The sequence below is a fragment of the Lagenorhynchus albirostris genome, chromosome 5, assembly GCF_949774975.1.
Source record: "Lagenorhynchus albirostris chromosome 5, mLagAlb1.1, whole genome shotgun sequence".
Lineage (NCBI taxonomy): Eukaryota > Metazoa > Chordata > Mammalia > Artiodactyla > Delphinidae > Lagenorhynchus > Lagenorhynchus albirostris.
Genome location: NC_083099.1, coordinates 97890679 through 97907887, shown reverse-complemented (window position 1 = coordinate 97907887; position 17209 = coordinate 97890679). Strand labels below are relative to the sequence as shown.

General features: G+C 36.7%; 2 protein-coding genes across 4 annotated transcripts in view; both read right to left on the bottom strand.

Moving 5' to 3' along the window:
* TOMM70 (translocase of outer mitochondrial membrane 70) overlaps positions 1-17209 on the bottom strand; it is a 44791-nt gene that overhangs the window by 15568 nt on the left and 12014 nt on the right. For all 3 annotated transcript variants that reach the window (XM_060150692.1, XM_060150691.1, XM_060150690.1), the window contains exons 2-8: positions 15036-15209; positions 11363-11489; positions 9649-9758; positions 6574-6722; positions 4087-4294; positions 1244-1378; positions 61-168 (exon numbers count right to left, since the gene is read on the bottom strand). In XM_060150692.1, the coding sequence (XP_060006675.1) occupies positions 61-168; positions 1244-1378; positions 4087-4294; positions 6574-6722; positions 9649-9758; positions 11363-11489; positions 15036-15209 (1011 nt within the window). The remainder of the gene's footprint in view (positions 1-60; positions 169-1243; positions 1379-4086; positions 4295-6573; positions 6723-9648; positions 9759-11362; positions 11490-15035; positions 15210-17209) is intronic.
* Positions 13665-14823, bottom strand: LOC132520635 (bromodomain-containing protein 7-like). Its single transcript, XM_060149374.1, has one exon. It carries the CDS (start codon positions 14710-14712, stop codon positions 13870-13872), a length of 843 nt encoding a protein of 280 aa, XP_060005357.1. The 5' UTR covers positions 14713-14823; the 3' UTR covers positions 13665-13869.

The window sequence follows — 17209 nt, the reverse complement described above, 5'->3', positions numbered from 1 at the left end:
TTTTTGTTATCAATGGGAAATACTGATGTTTAGGAAAATACAAAAGGAAGTCGAACCTACCAATGCAAAACATTTCTGAGCTTGTGCCAGAGCAGACTCAGGTCTTAATCTAATACATTCATCAAAATCTGCCACTGCTTCTTCAACTTGATCAAGCAGTATTTTCAGCTAAGGAAAAAAAGTACATAGATAAACGCAGTTCAAAATAACAAGTACACCAGTTAAATATGTACCGTGCCTCTTAGTACAGCTCTGCATAATGCTATGCATGAAATTATTCAATATAGAATTACTTTCTAGAAATAGTGAACTAGAAAATCTTATAATTTTAAAGGAAAGATTCTAAAACTTAAAACCAGTGTCCAATTTTTTTAAAAAGCACTATAAACCTACCATTTTTCATCACTCTTAAGTGATTTTTCTTCTAGAAAATGAAGTATCTGTACTTTCAGACGTCAAAGTAGATCAGACAGTAGATAATTACATTTCAAATTAATCTTAAAAGACACTACCAGTAAGGATCAAAATACCAAGAATTTTAAGGTTATCTCAACACTTCTTAAGACCCTTCAGACAGAAATATGAGATAAAATTCTCCATTAGAAAGAACCTGACTTTTCTGTTATTATATGGATTAGCCCATACTTTCTACTCTAATGCATTCCAAGCAGCCACGTCACACAAGCAGATTTATAAAGCCGTGTTTTCTCCAGATGAGGCTGAAATTGGGAACTGTTTTCTTCACTATATATTTTTACTAAAAAACAAATATGCATGTTATAAAACTCCATTCAGAAGAGATTTTTTTGATACTGTCTGGATAATTCAGGCTAATATTTCCTTACAGCAAGAAGCCCACAAAAATCATTCTGTTGATTCTAGCATTAACTCAAAATGCTCATTACATTTTCTTTCTTTGTCACTACATGTTTTTAATGTTTTAATGTTGAAACATGTTTTACATGTTTTTAATCTTGAAAACCTATGAAGCAGAAACACCTGAAAAACAAACCTGATATGCAAAAGCCAACATTTATAGCCTTCCTCTTCCTTTTTTTTTGCAAGTAAATATCAGGACAAATGTTCAAGATGGGACTAAATAAATGCCAACCCAAACTGTAAACCACTCTGATACTTTGTTCACAGCTATCACAAGTGATGCAAGAAAACTTTAAAGACATTCTCAAAATGGTATCAAATTCCTTAATTCAAAGATCAGAACTTTTTAAGAAAATTAATTTACCTGTCCTCGGTGGTGATAAACATCTGCATTCTGAGGATCGATGTCGGCAGCCATGTTAAAATCCTGAGTAGACAGCAAAGGCTGCTGCTGTTGCATATACATGCTGCCCCTTTTGATGAGAGCATTTGCTCGAAGCTATATACCCCAAATGAGGAAAGATTCATCATTACTACTTTTATTCTAATTTAGTTTTTTTAAAATAACAGCTGTATTGAGATGTAATTCACGTACCATAAAGCTCACCCTTTAAAAGTATATAAGCCAGTCATTTTTAGTGTATTCAGAGTTGTGCAACTGTCACCACTAATTCCAGAACGTTTTCATCACTCCCGAAGGAAATCTCATACACATTAGCAGGCATTCCCTATTTCCTGCCTAATTCTCAGTCCCTAGAAACCATGTCTTTTTTTCTCTTTCTATGGATGTGTATATTCCAGACATTTCATACAAACTGGAATTGTACATAATGCAGTCTTTTTGTGACTGGCTTCTTTCACATAGCATGTTTTCAAGGTTTGTCTATGTTGTAACATGTATCAGTACTTCATTCTTTTCTTTTTTAAAATATCTTTATTGGAGTATAATTGCTTTACAATGGTGTGTTAGTTTCTGCTGTATAACAAAGTGAACCAGCTATGTGTATACATATACCCCCATATCCCCTCCCTCTTGAGCCTCCCTCCCACCCTCCCCACCCCACCCCACCCCTCTAGGTCATCACAAAGCATTGGAGCTGATCTCCCTGTGCAGCTTCCCACTAGCCATCCATTTTACATTTGGTGGTGTATATATGTCAGTGCTACTCTCTCACTTCATCCAGCTCATTCTTTTTTAATGGTTAAATAATATTCCATTGTATAGATATATCACATTTTATTTATCTGTTCCCCAGCTGATGGACATTTGAGTTGCTTCCACTATTTTTTTTTTTTTTTTTTTTTTTTTTTTGCGGTACGCGGGCCTCTCACTGTTGTGGCCTCTCCTGTTGCGGAGCACAGACTCCGGACGCGCAGGCTCAGCGGCCATGGCTCACGGGCCCAGCCGCTCCGTGGTATGTGGGATCTTCCCGGACCGGGGCACGAACCCATGTCCCCTGCATCGGCAGGCGGACTCTCAACCACTGCGCCACCAGGGAAGCCCAAGAAGGCTTCCACTTTTTGGCTCTTATGAATAATGCTGCTATGAACATTCATGTACAAGTTTTTGTGTTGACATATGAATTCAATTCTCGTGGGTATAGATACCTAGGAGAGGAACTACTGGGTCACATGGTAACTCTATGTTTAACATTTTGAGGAACTTCCCAACCCCAACTAATTTCCAAAGGGATTTTACCATTTTACATTCCTACCAGCAATGTATGAGAGTTCCAACTTCTCCATATCTATACTAATACTTTTAATTGTCCAAATTTCTGATTACAGCCATCCTAGTGGGTATAAAGTGATACCTCGTTGTGATTTTGATTTGCATTTCCCTAAGGGCTAATGATGCTAAGCAGCTTTTCTTGTCCTTATTGGCTATTTGTACATATTCTTTGGGAAAATGTCTATTCAGATCCTTTCCTGGTTTTAAATTAGGCTATCTTTTTATTGTTGAGTTGTAAGAAAACTTCTTTAATATATTCTGGATACAAGCCCCTTATCAGATACATGACTCGTGAATATTTTCTCCCATCCTGTGGAATGTGTTTTCCCTTTTTTTGGTCACTTGTGCTTTTGGTGTCATGCCTAAGGAACCACAGCTTAATCTAAAGTATTGAAGATTTCCTCCTATGTTTTCTTCTAAGAGTTTTATAGTTTTGGCTCTTAACATTCAGGTCTCTGATCCGTTCTGAGCTCATTTTTGTACATGGCATATGACAGGCATCATCACTTGCCATTAAAACAAAAAATCATGATCATGAAATAAGAAATAGGGTTCTTCTCTAAAATTTTTTTCAAGGCAAAAGTACATACAAATGTCTTCCTCAATGAAACAAATAAGAATGCCCTCACAACAATAATAAAAACATATAACAGAACATATTTGTAATCATCAGGAAAATCAGCAGGAAATAAAATTACTTATTACTAGGGTATCTTCAACTTGAAAATCTATTTTGAGAAGGACTTTTAACAAATATTTTTCATTTGGAGGTGAATAAAGCCAGAGTTCACTTAATTCAATGAGGAAAAAGAGATGTTAACCATCTAATAAGGAGTACAGCACTTTGGCAGCTAACCGCTATTCTTGTTACACTGAGTAGAAGGCTCATATTCGACAGACCCCCCCACCGAATCTTAATTATAAAAATAACTACATACACACAAGAACACTTAGAAAACGAAAAGCTGTTCCAACCACACAACTGCAAAAACTTTTGGTATATTTCAGTATATTTCTATATTATATTTTTAGATCTTGTTTTTTCCTCATGTAAATAAAATCTTTCAGAATATATTAAATGTGTTTATTTTTTATTAAATGCATTTTATAACCCTGTACTACATATTGCATGTTATTTACAATACTACCTATAGCACTGCTACATCACCTTTACCCCTACCCAAATATAGTCCAATACAGTAAGCAGAAGCTATACGGGGAAGCTGAAGCTACCACATATTATAGGGGAAAAAAAAAGGTCCTTTCCTAGTTAAAGATATCTATCACTGACATTTATGACTCAGTTTCACTGCACCAACTCAATCATCATTAGGCGTAGTCCCTTCCAAAACAAAAAATAATCTTTTGGAGAATGGCAACTGAAATGCCAAAACTTTGGTAAAACATACCTAAAAGTCTTATTTTTATTTATTATTAATTTTTTCACATGCACACACACAGAGTTTTAAATGTACCTTCACATTAGCTTCTTTCAAGCTGATGACCTTATCTAAATCTGGTTTGGCCGCGTTGGCATTACCAATAAGCAAGTAGAAAGTAGCTCGTAGTAATAATGCTTCTGCCATGTATTTGCCTTGGGCATCTATTTCTTTTGAGCATTCACTTATGATTTTATCATAGTTTTCTTCCTCCATATACTGTTTGGCCTTTAAGTATCCAGAGCTGAAAATAAAATAAGCATAGGAAATTACTATTTATTACTAATAAAATGAACATAAAAAATTACTAAAAAAGCATCAAATGCTAAAACTTGCCACATTTAGTATACCTGAGTTAAACAACTGTCCTCCTCCCCTTAAACAAGTTAGCCAGTCAATGTGAGACTGGAGTGTGGGTGGTGGTATGCGGGGCAGTGTGTGTAACAGATTAGGATTTTTGATGCAGACTGGGATTTTCTTGCTGCCTTGAAGAAAGAGTTTTAAAAAAGGAAACAACAGAGAAAATGGCAGAAACCTAGGGTTATTGCCCAGACTTCAACATTTAGACACATGAAAAGATGAGCTAATGACAGACTGATCTGCAACATAGAAAATGATCCTGTCTTATTCACCTTCTTATCTGTGGCACATTGATGGCACGCAACAGTTATTTTATGACTAACAGAAAGAACAGAGAAATAGAAAGTTATCAAGTGAGTTTAGGGTCACAGAACCCAAGGGAAGAGGTGTGACCTGAGTTGTACTTTGTAAAGATCACTCTGGCTGTGTTGTGGGAAATGGACTGTAAGGGAGCAAGAACTGGAGGCAGGGAAATGTCTATTGATAAAAGGCTCTCATCCAGAAGTTGTGCTGTTTCACCTAAAAGAACAGACCTAGAATGAATAGGTGGAAATATCAAAGAAGCAGACTCTTCCATCAAATAGTACTTAAAGAAAACACCTTCCCCTACTTTTTAAAAAGCAGTGACCACAATATCATCACTCTTTTAAGATGATGACTTTTATTGAGAAGGCTTGTAGAAGGAATTTTTTGAACTGAAAAGGAATTTATACTATATGTCCTTTAAGAGGCACTGTAAATTACATTTTCTTATTTCATTTGCTACATATTCTGAATAGAGAAAACTGGCAAGTGACCTAAAAGTTATGTCAGTCAAAGTCTTACAAACTCTGTGCTAACCTTTCCTATAATTACATTCTAATATTCCCTGCACTCTAGTTTTATTCCTCAGGTCACCAGGGTAAGACAAAATAATTATTAAATCAGATTGGAAGTAATAACGGTTCCTATTTATTGAGAACCTAAGTGCTAGATACTCACAAACATGACCTCTAAACCTCACAATAAGCCTCAAAGGTAATTATTACTTCCCCATTCAAAAAATGATGAAGCTAAGGCTCAGAATAAAATAGAATTCAAAAACTTAGGACCAATTCCAATTAGTGTTCTGGTGAGAGATAGCTATGTCCTGCCACCTCTCAAGACAGTTTTTAGAATAATGGTATTAACTTCACTGTAGTTTTTCTGGGATAAGGACTATTTCCTAATCAGAAGAGGCAATTATTGGCATCACCTTAAACATTTACTTCCCATCTACAATCTTCTCAAAGAGATTCCTCACCAACTAACTCAAACTTGAACATCTTGGCACAATTATACATAGTATCCTCCCTTAAAAGGTGGCCAATAATGGTAGAAAAATTGGGAGATACAACTTAAAAGCAATCTTTTTCCTTAAACCTTCCAATATGCTATAGATGCAAAATTATGCTTTGCTTTGGGAACAGTATTCTCTTTTCTTCCAAACTCATTAGAAAATGTCATGTTGGTAATAATGTTGTACCTTCTCTTAGAGAGGAGAGCTAGCCTCAACAGCAAGATAAAAGTATTGATAAATATAAATGGATAAGCAGGCTAGATAGCTTATATACTACATTATGTCACTTGACCTCCAGTTGTAAACATAGTATCTTATACTTTGGTTTCACCTCTCTACAGGAGCAAACACAAACCCAAAGAATGGCATTTTCCTAGGCATGCAAAAAAACCTTGAAGAAAGTCACTCTTTTGGGCACTCCTAAAAATTAAATTATATATTATAAACTTTCTTGCACTAAAACATCTGGATATTGAGCTACACAATCATTTTTTAAGTTAGTGCCCCTGTTCAAATATAATCAACCACTTGATCTCCACTAGGATATCTCTTGAGAATATCATGTAGGACCTTAAAAGGAGGGCAGACTTCTGGCAGTAAAACCTTGAGTCACCAGAGAGGTAACTCTTAGGGTGTAATAGACATGTGTGAGAAGAGAAGTATTTTTATTATTATAATATTATTATATATTATAATTTTGTTATATTTGTATCTATTTATAAACAGATTTTTTGGAGATAACTCAGAGTTCCACTTTGGCTCTATGGCAGCAAAAAACCCCACAACCACGCCCCTGCCAAAAAAAACACAGAACATTAAGCAGATACTATACTCGAGACACTTACTTTTCTTTTACTTCTAAAGCCTCCCCTTCCTTGTCTTTATCTTCATCAGACTTCTCTCCTTTAAGCATTGGCTGAGAAATTATATCATCCGTGAAAGAACTGAAGTAAGATTTGATAAACTGTGGAGATGGCATCAGAGGTTCACGATTCTGAAATTTAATCATATTTATACACATCAAAATAGAAAACACTAACCAAAGAAGCAGATGCCTTTGTAGAATACTGAGAACCACTGTCGTAAAAACTGGCGTCTCATTTTCAGATAACTGAAGAATATCAGGCTCCAAACCGTAGCGCAATAGACAGTGGAACTGGTAATGCTGCCAGTCCCAGCTGTTCAAAGTAGGTTTTAAATGAGAACCTTTCCCCTCTCCAAAGATGTAAAATGTCAAGAACTCTTAGAACCACTCACTAAAAGAAGGTGAAATCTGGAACAAAGGAGGTAAATAACTGCTGAGTTAAAATTATCTCCTTCTGAGTTAAAATTATCTTCCTGTCCTAGAAGATTAACTCAATTTACTACTCAGGACCATGTCTTACACAGGTGCTAAAATGTTAAGTCCATTTACCATGGGCTTTCATTTGTCCCCTACTTATTCTGCATCTGAAGATCTCCACTGGAGTAAGTGTCACTGAAAGCCAGAATGAAATCTCATTGCCTCTTTTAATTATTACTTTTTCCCATGGCAACCTGATTCATAATCATAGAAGTATTTTGTTTCTCCTTATTATACTTAAGATGATAAAGTTTTAAAGGAAGAAGGAAAAGGGACTAATGTCACCAAAGGGCTCTCATAACATATTTTGGATCCTTTGCAAAATTCAACCCAAAGACTTTAGAGTGGAAATACGGTATTCTAAATTGTACGTATAACAAATACCATTTCTAATATTTTGGTAGATTTAATGTCTTTGTATTTGAAGGAGGGGAAAAAAATGAATCTGGCTTTGTAAGTATATGATCTAATCTAGGATAGATGAGAGTGGGGTAAATAAGAAAACCGAATAGAAAAATCTAAGGAATTCACACTCTTTTTTTGGTGCTCTCTCTGGGGAGAGACTCAGTGTGTCTTTTTTTTTTTAAATGGTACAGTTACTTTTTAAATTTTATTTATTTATTTATTTATTTACTTTTGACTGTGTTGGGTCTTCGTTTCTGTGCGAGGGCTTTCTCTAGTTGTGGCAAGCGGGGGCCACTCTTCATCGCGGTGCGCGGGCCTCTCACTATCGCGGCCTCTCTTGCTGCGGAGCACAGGCTCCAGACACGCAGGCTCAGTAGTTGTGGCTCACGGGCCTAGCTGCTCCGCGGCATGTGGGATCTTCCCAGACCAGGGCTTGAACCCGTGTCCCCTGCATTAGCAGACAGATTCTCAACCACTGCGCCGCCAGGGAAGCCCCAGTGTGTCTTAATTACCATTTTAAATCAAATGGTCACCACCAAGTAATAAATACACCTAACTTAAGTATTTCACTGAAGACCCTGTGTTGGAATATATAAGTGGCAATCATCTACCACTTCAGGGAAAAAGCTTAAACAGAAATTTAAATAGCCCTTACTGAAGTTGAATAAATCATTAATGTCTTGTAGTTTCCTATTTCAGCTTAGAAATGAAGCTACCACTTCCGTGTCTTTCAGAGTTACAAATTTAAAATGAGAACAATATTTTATAAGTAATGGCCTTAAGTATCAAAGGAACAAGATATAAATTCTAGCTCTGCCACTTACTAGCTATGTGACCTTACACATGTCATTCTCAGTTTTCTCATCTCTAAAATAGCAATAAAAATACTATCCTTATTTATCTTATAGGGTTACTGTAAAAATAAAAATAATAAAATGAAAAGTATTTTGCAAAGTGGAATTTACAAAGTGGAATACAAACAGGTTAGAAAATATATGTGGAAACTAATCTGGAACCTATATAAATGTAGGTTATCATATTTTCTTACTACTCTGCAGTCCAACCAGTATAATTACTCAACAATAGCATTATACTCAAGGAAACGAGGTTCCTTCAAAGTTCAATTTGTGAGACTCTAACATGGTATTTTGCAAAATATTTTGAGGAGCACCAGTTCTAGTTCCTCAAAACAGCATGTTCTACCAGATGCTGAAGGGAAGGAAATAAGTTCCAGAGTTTAAAGAGATTGAGAACCAGTATAGCTGTATTTGGAGATTCACAACACATACTAGCACAAGAAAGTCCTGCAGTGAAGAAACCTGTTTTAACTGTTTTACTCAGCTAATATTCAGAGATGTAAAGTTAAAAATACAGAGAGACTATTAAATCAACTTAAGAGAAAAGCAAGTTATTATTAAAGAAACAACTGCCTCGATATTATGAAATTTAGCAGAAACCTCTACCGATGTTTAGTAATACCTGTGGTACTCCCACAGCCCTCTACTTATATCCCTCCATGACACTTTACCAATATCATGCCTTTTATACTTATTAATGGTCCCTCTCATTAAGGACTTTGTAAGGGCAAGGACCATGTCTTTGTACCTACCCTCCTAAAACACCCATTATGGACCTCTGTTCAATAAATATTTCTTGAATTAAACCATCTACTAACTGTGTAAAACCAATGCCAATTTATACAGCATATCTTTAAAAACTTTAAAGAGTACAAGTTGGCAATTTTTTTCTGTAAAAGGCCAGATAGTAAATATTTTAGGCTTTATGTGCCATACAGTCTCTGTCACAACCACTCAACTCTGCTGTTGTAGCTTAAAAGCATCTAAAACAATGTGTGAGTGGCTGAGTTCCAATAAAACACTATTGGCACATTATTTATAAAAACAGGTGGCAGGCTGGATTTGGCCTGTAGGCCATTGTTTGGCAACTTCTAATATACATGAATTCTTTCAATATCCTCCAGGTGCAATACTGGACATAGTTTACATTCTTATTTTAAAAAAGTAAGCCACAAAAGCCCAAGATTACAGGAAAAAGAAATATAATCCGGATCTAATTTCAGTTGTAACCATCATGCCCAAGTTTAAGCAGTATAAATTAGAAATGACCCTTCACAATGTATACTCCCTCTATTAACCAATTCAGATTAACTTACCTTATATTTTTCTTTGGCTTTCTCTTTTCCAAGAAGTTTAAGAACTTTATCAGCTAACAGCATGCTTTGCTGATTTTGGAACCCTTCTAATATACACACAGCAGTGACATCTAGAAATGATGCAGAAAACAAGAGTAAGTATGAAATCATCACAAACATGATTAGCAGCATCAAATGGATTCAATGTTACCACAGAAAGCCAAACTACATGCATAGCTTTATGTGGCTATCATTTCCAATAAACTGATTCTTAACACTTTAGTTTTACATACTTTATGACCAAACTCAAAGCTCAGAAAGTCACTCTACTTCTCTAGAATTCACTTTCCTCACCTGTGAAATGAAAGGGACTATACTACACCATTTGTGATGTTTCTCATCACTCCAACATTGTACATAGCAAATAAAACAAGTAATCCAGGAATATTCTTTTCTGGCTGGTTAAGTATATGCCAAATCAACATAATGTGGCTCTCTTATGTCTGGTCTTTTTATAGGCCTCAGGGTTACTCCTCGTCTCCAAAGCCATCTTGCCACAGAGCTCTCAATTAAATCTGCTTCAAAATACCATTTTAACCTGGCTATGCTAGAGCTCAACACACAGTGGTCTGAAATTTAGAAGATCAATGTTTCCTTAACCTCTCAACTTTTCATTCAAAGTAGTGAACAATGGCTGTCTCTCTCTTTTTGAACTCAATTTCTCACAATTCCAAATCCTTGCTCCTCCAAACAAGTCAATCTGCTGTATGTTCCCCTGATAATCTGGCTAGTGCCAATGTCAATTCCCCATCCCATTTCTCCATCTAAAATCCATTTAAACTCCTCTCTACAATTATCGCTTAATAACTTCAAAGTTTGGTTCAAAACTCAGAAGTCTCTTTTCCAAAGCAACGCTCCTTCTACCCACCATCAAAGTACATGATACCACAAAACCTCAAGTTTTTCTAAAATGTTCTCTAAACCACTCTCAATTGGTAATCCTGATTTTAAAAAATAAATAAATAAAACAGCTTTTCCCTTTTAAATAATGTTATCTAAAAAAAAATTATAGCTAAATTTCTGATTATTGATGCTTTTAAAGCAAATCTATGTAGTGGAAAGTACTTTTCGACTGCAGAAATTGCATTTTGGTTTAGCTCTACATCACCCAGAAGACTGTACTTTATAGGCCTAATTTGAAGTTTTGGCAACAGATATGGCCAATTAGAGGCCAAAGAATATTTATAATATTTACTGAGAATGGCAAATTCACTTGCTGTTTTGTATCAATTACATAATTTCTGAGTATAAGATAATGTCTGAAAATTGCAAGGGCAAAAAACAAATGTTTTCTTTAATGATTCATCTCAAAATTATTTCATATTTATATAGGATATTAACTGAAAAATACGTAGAATCTTAGAAACACTATCGCTCACTAAAACCTCTCTTCTGATTTCTTATTCATGAAATTACACTGATGCTCATTAATTGCCAAGTTTAAAATGTGTGGTATATAAACTCTAAATCATTTAATTTACCATAGTGGGGAACCAAGACAGTACTCAAGTATCTGCAATCTCAATTTAAACTAGAAATCAAAGTCTCAATTGGGGAAGAGTAAAACTTTTAAACACAATTGATTTCTCTACTCATAGGCAGAGTTTCATATAAATTTACCAATGACTATGAAGCCTTTAGTAATTTTCATACATAAACACAAAAATACCCTCACCTTCTAAACATTCCTTCTTATTGTCTAGCTTCTCGTGGGCTTTTGCACGTCTAAAGAGAGCTTTCACATATTTGGGATTAAGTTCAACAGCCTTTGTACAATCTTGTGCCACCTCTTTCCATTTTTGCTGTAATGAAAGTATTAAAAAAAAGTCACACTAAAGGAAGCACTGTTTGACAGAAATCAGTTTTCTAAACTCAGTAGGCCAAGTATTAAGAATCCCACAACAGAAAAAATATTCCCAATTCATACAAAGAGTTAATATCCACAATACATTATAACAGCTCATATAAATAACTGTAATAAAGATTAGCAACCTAATTTTTAAAAATAGGTAAAAGACATATTTAAGCCATCTTTCTACCACCAAATCTACAACCTACCTGCATCTATGTGATATCATCTCCTCCTTCCCTCCTGTTAAAACTGAGGAAACACCCCTCTTCACCAAAGGCCAACCTTCCACTTGTGGTATGGATCCACATTCTCTCCACTTCAAGGACTTCACTGTTAGCTATCCTGCCTCTGCACCAATCTGCTTCTCTACTGAATCATTCCTATTAGCATAAAAATACTTGCTTTAGTATTTTCCACCTTTTAAAAACACTCCTTTGATTCTGTAATTCCCTGCAGTTATTACCCCATTTCTTAGCTCCTGTTTATTGCCAAACCTCCAAGGAGTCGCCACTCTACTTGATTTCCATTTACCTCACCGGCTGCTCCTTCCCAATTTCTGTAGCTGACTTCTCCCCTTCTATCTGATTTTTACATGCTGGAATGCTCAAGGACTCATCCCTTCTCTCTCTTAGGTGATCACATCTATTGTCCTCGTAGTATATAACATCTAAAATTAGATAACTCCAAACTTTATCTCTTTAACCCAAACCACACTCCTAAAATAGAGACATTTCTCAATTCAACTGTCAGCTGACTCACTCCTTCCTCAATCCACCATTATTAAAACTCCTGCTTCTCACGCTTCACATCCAATACAACAGCAAATTCTGTTGGTCTTCAGCTTTCCTTCATGTCCCACTTAGGCAACTACAACAACATCCTTCCTTAGTCTCCCTGCCTCCACTCTTGCCTCCCTCCAATATATTCTTGACAGAACAGTGAGAACAATTTTAGACGATGTTCCTGCCCTATTTAAAACCCTTAAATATTTCCCGTTACACTCAGAATCAAATCCAACCTTCTTACCATTGCAAGGCTTTGCCTGATCTGGCCTCTGCTACCTTTCCAGTTTCATCTCTCTATACCCCAGGATCCTTTATACATACTTCTTTAATCATGGCAAACTCCTGCCTACCTCAGAGCAATTACATACACTGTTCCTCCATTTGTAACACTCTATTCTGCACTGTTTTACGCACCAACCCCACTCATTCGTCTATTATAGAATCAAAGCATTTATCAAAATGTCATTTAAGTTGTTTTGCGATCCTTGAGTTCTATGCATAATTGTTTGCTTTTATAGACCCAGCTCCTACTACACCTTTCATATACGAAACAGTCAATAAAATTTCGTTGAACAAAAAATGCAGAGAATATAAATACCGAATAAACATAGAAAAAGACTGTCCACTTCACCAACATCTCAAAAATTGCAAACTAAAACAATGAGAGAGAATTTTTCTCCTACCAGAGTGGCAAATATTATTAAGACTGATAATACACATAGTCAGTGAGATACTGGAAAACAAACATGTTCATATATTACTATAATAGGTATTGATACTATCTTATTTCCATTTCTAGAATTTTATTCCCGCAAAAGTATGCAAAAAATACTTACAAAAATATTTACTGCAACACTGAATGCAATAGGGAAAATAGGAAGTGATTCAAATGTTCATCAACAGGGAGATGTTACAACCATGTAACAGCTACTACATACAGCCTTTAAAAAGAATGAAATAGATCTGTGTGTGCTATGAGAAGCTGTACAAGATACAGTGGCAACTGAAAAAATATGTTGCAAACAATGTAACAGGAGTTCATCTTTTGGTCTTCTTCCCCCCACATATGCTACTATTACATATATGCGGACAAAAGTTGAAGAAATAAACTCAAACTGTTGAGGAGGATGGGGTCACCAGAAACTTTAACTTTCTGTATTATCTAATTTCATAAAATCTGATATATACAACTTTGGATTGTGTGTGTGATGAGCAAAACTAAAATTTGTTCTTTTATTTATTTATTTTTTTATGAGTCCCTAAAGGTAATTTACTGGTTTTAAAACTACTTTCATACAGAATAGACATTCAGAACTATTTTCTGAACTGTGTTTGGACAATTCCATATAATGCTTTGCATGAGAAGAGGGGTATCAAATCATCAAAATGGACTTTCAGGACAAAACCCAACCAACCATGGACCCAAGGCAGGCCCCCAATCAGTATTTTCTCCCGATACTGGTGTGAAAAAGACAGCTTAACCTTAATATTCCAAAGATTCTTTACTTTTTATTTTCCTTGTTGGGACTCTTGAAGCCTTGTGCCTCAGTGTCTCCAGAGTCTTCCCTCTCTCTTGGCCAGCAGCCGCTGTCCTCCCCACTCTGCAACGTGTCTATCTTTCTGCTTTCGACTTTTTTGCAAGTCTGCCATGAAGTCTATGCTCTGCTTCAGGCTCTGAATTCTCTCCTGGCTAAGAATTTTCATCCCTGAGTGCAATAGCTTCTTTGCAGCTTTATAATAAATGGTCTCTGGTTTGTTGTAAATCATAGCATTAGTACACATTAGTTTGAAGTTATCCTTTAGTTCTTCTATGGACTGGTAATCATTGTTCTTGATCTTTTCTTTCATGGTACTAAAATCCATTGGGTGTTTAATGATCATGGAGTAGCTGGAAGCAATAAAATCAGTCACAGGAAATGAAAAGAAAGCACTTGGGTCTTTCCTCTGCAGTCGTCTCATCAGTTGATTCAAAGCTTCTTGAAGGGGTGTCTGTTCTACTACTTCTTGTTTGGCTAAAGAGCTTGCAAGAGGCTTCTCAGGAGGCAAGTCTAATCCTACAGGGGCCAGACACTGGAGGTCTTTTTCTGCCTCATTGTCCATGCCGTCCCGATCTCGCTTCTTTTTATCTTCCTTTATTCGTCGCCATTTTCTCCCCTTTTCCTCCCCTGGAACCTGCTTCTCTCCTTTCTTTCTCTTTTTCCGCTTTCGGTCCTTGTGTTTGTAATGATCGTTTTTGTCTTCTAAGAGGCTGGAGTCATGCCCGGAGCTGCCCGTGGAGAGCTCGGTGACTTCGTTCCCTCCCACTTTGAGGACCAGCTTCAAGGGTTTCTCTACATACTCCTCGTAGAGGTGTTTGTCCGACTTGTGCTTCTTGTGCTTCTTGCCCATGTCCGACCGGGCCCCGGTGCCCGCCCCCTGCGCCAGGCCCAGGCCGTGCGACGCCGCTTCCGGTCCGGGCTAGGCGAGCGGAGGGCGGGAGCGGGGCCCCCGAGACCCCGCGCCTCGAGGCAGTGGTACGGCGCGCAGCCTCTCACGAAGAGCTAAAATTTGTTCTTAAAAATCTATGTAATTAAAGGATATAAAAACCAAACAAAAATCCTGTAATTTCAAAACAACTTCTAAAAGTTTATTAGATTTGAGTGGCATTAACTGAAACATTATGCAAATAAAGAGAAACAAAACGAACAGAAAAACCAACCTAGGATACATACCAACTGCTCAAAGGCAGCAGCTCTGTTTTGATAAAACGTGGAAAGGTCAACATTCTTCTCTGTAGGGCACAAACTGATGGCCTCGGTATAGCACTGAATAGCCTGTTCATATTTTCCTGCTTTAAAATATTTGTTGCCTTTGTTCTTGGCTGCTTGGGCTCTATCAAGAGAGTTCTGAAATATGAGGAAACAATCATGAAAAAGTTATCAATACTCAGTAATAGATTTGGATCACAGTGATTAAATGACAACACTGAAGAAAACATGGGAGGGCAGAATGGCTGTTCACAATGCAAGTCACTCATATAAATATCGTCATGGGATAGAGTCTTAGTAACAGGATTGCTTAGCCAAAAGGTTTATATATTTTTAACTTGAAAAACACTCAGACTTCTTCCAAGAAAAGGCTGTAGTGCTTGAAAGTACCACTTTTCTGCCATTCCTGCCAGCAAGAGATATGATAGCTGTGTTTAATTTTTGCCAGTCTAATGAGTATAAAACAGTGGTTCTCAATCAGGGATGATTTTCCCTCTAGGGTACCTTTCACAATGTCTGGAGACATTCTGATTATCACAGCTAGGGGTCAGGAGGAGGTACGACTGGTATCTAGTAGGTAGAAACCAGGAATGCCGCTAACATTCTACAATGCACAGGACAACACCTGCACACCACCACCTTGATCCAAAATGTCAACAGTGCCTAGGCTGAAAAACCCCAGTGTAACATAATTCTAGTTCACATATTATTGTAATTCACATTTTCCTCACTATCAGTGAATTTGAAAATCTGTTCATGTTTGTTTATTGGCCACTGGACTTTTTCATTCTGAAAACCACTTATTCACACGTATTGCTGTTTTTCTATTAGGCTGTTTGTCAACAGTGTAGAAGAGATACTAGAAACACTTTGCCATCTTCATTACAATTGTTATCCCAAATCTATTGTTTGCTAATCAAATACATTTGGGGGACTCCTATCTTTGTCTCAGAATCTGCTTCCTAGAGGAGCCATCTCACATACTTCATGATTTGGTAGCTAATACCCACTGAGGACAGTTGCAAAAGCTTCAGTCAACGTTTGGGAAACATCTTTGTAGACAAATCCAGTTATCTAGGTTCCAGCTACTAGGTCCAAGAGCTTCATGGCACATCTTCACCCCAAACTTTATTGTCTGTCAACATCAATTTTAACAAATATGTGATTACGAAAGAACCCGTGTTATCTCCAACAGGTAAGCATTGACAAAGCAAAAGCAGAAGTAGCTACCTCCACAACTAACTTACAGGGAAGGCTATGTTGCTTGGGGCCCAGGGCATCTCAGTCACAAAGAGACGATGGGATAGCAACCTTCTGTATCTGCTTTTTTCTCCCTTCCTCTTGCTTCATTCTTCTTTGCTACCTTTCCCCCCCATTTACCTTTTGTTTCCCTTCTCCTTTAGTCTGAATGTAGCTATAATTTTTTGTTTTTCTTGTTTTTTGTTTTCTTTATAGTGTGCAAAGAAGGATGTGTAGGAAACTTTAAGTTCAGAATATAAAAGAGCTAGTTTAAGCTAGCTAGTGTCAAGAAGAAACATGCTCATTTTAAAATAAGATGTGGGAGGATGAAAGGAGCCAACTACAACACAGAGTAACAGATAAATATGAAATCTTCCACTTGTAAATAGCCTAATCACCTTCCAAAAACTTTGACAGTAAAAATCCTCAGCACAAAACATTCATACTAGAAGACAACTAGGACTCTCTTATGTAGTTGTGGATTCTAGTTGCTGGAAAACTGCACTTGAAGCAACCTCATCAGTCCTCCCACTCCACTAAGAGAAAGAGAAGTCAGACTGGAGTAGGGCTGTATCATTCAGAAGGAGTGAGGATCCCCTCCACCCAAGAGACAAGTGACAAGCATACTTTGCCTATCTTCCAAGAGACCATACTGTCAAGAATTGCTAACATAAAGGAAAATTAATATCATAAAAGAGAGGCACCTGATTCAAATAAAAAACTAGTATTTGAGAAAGCGGGATAAACAAAGCAAACAGAAAATTTAACATGAGAGGAATGAGAGGTTATCACAGACATTTTTAAAAAGGCTGCTTCTAAAGAGCACCAATTAGACATCTTGAAAATTAAAAAGGATTATTACAATAAACTCAATGGATGGATTGTATATTAGAATGGGC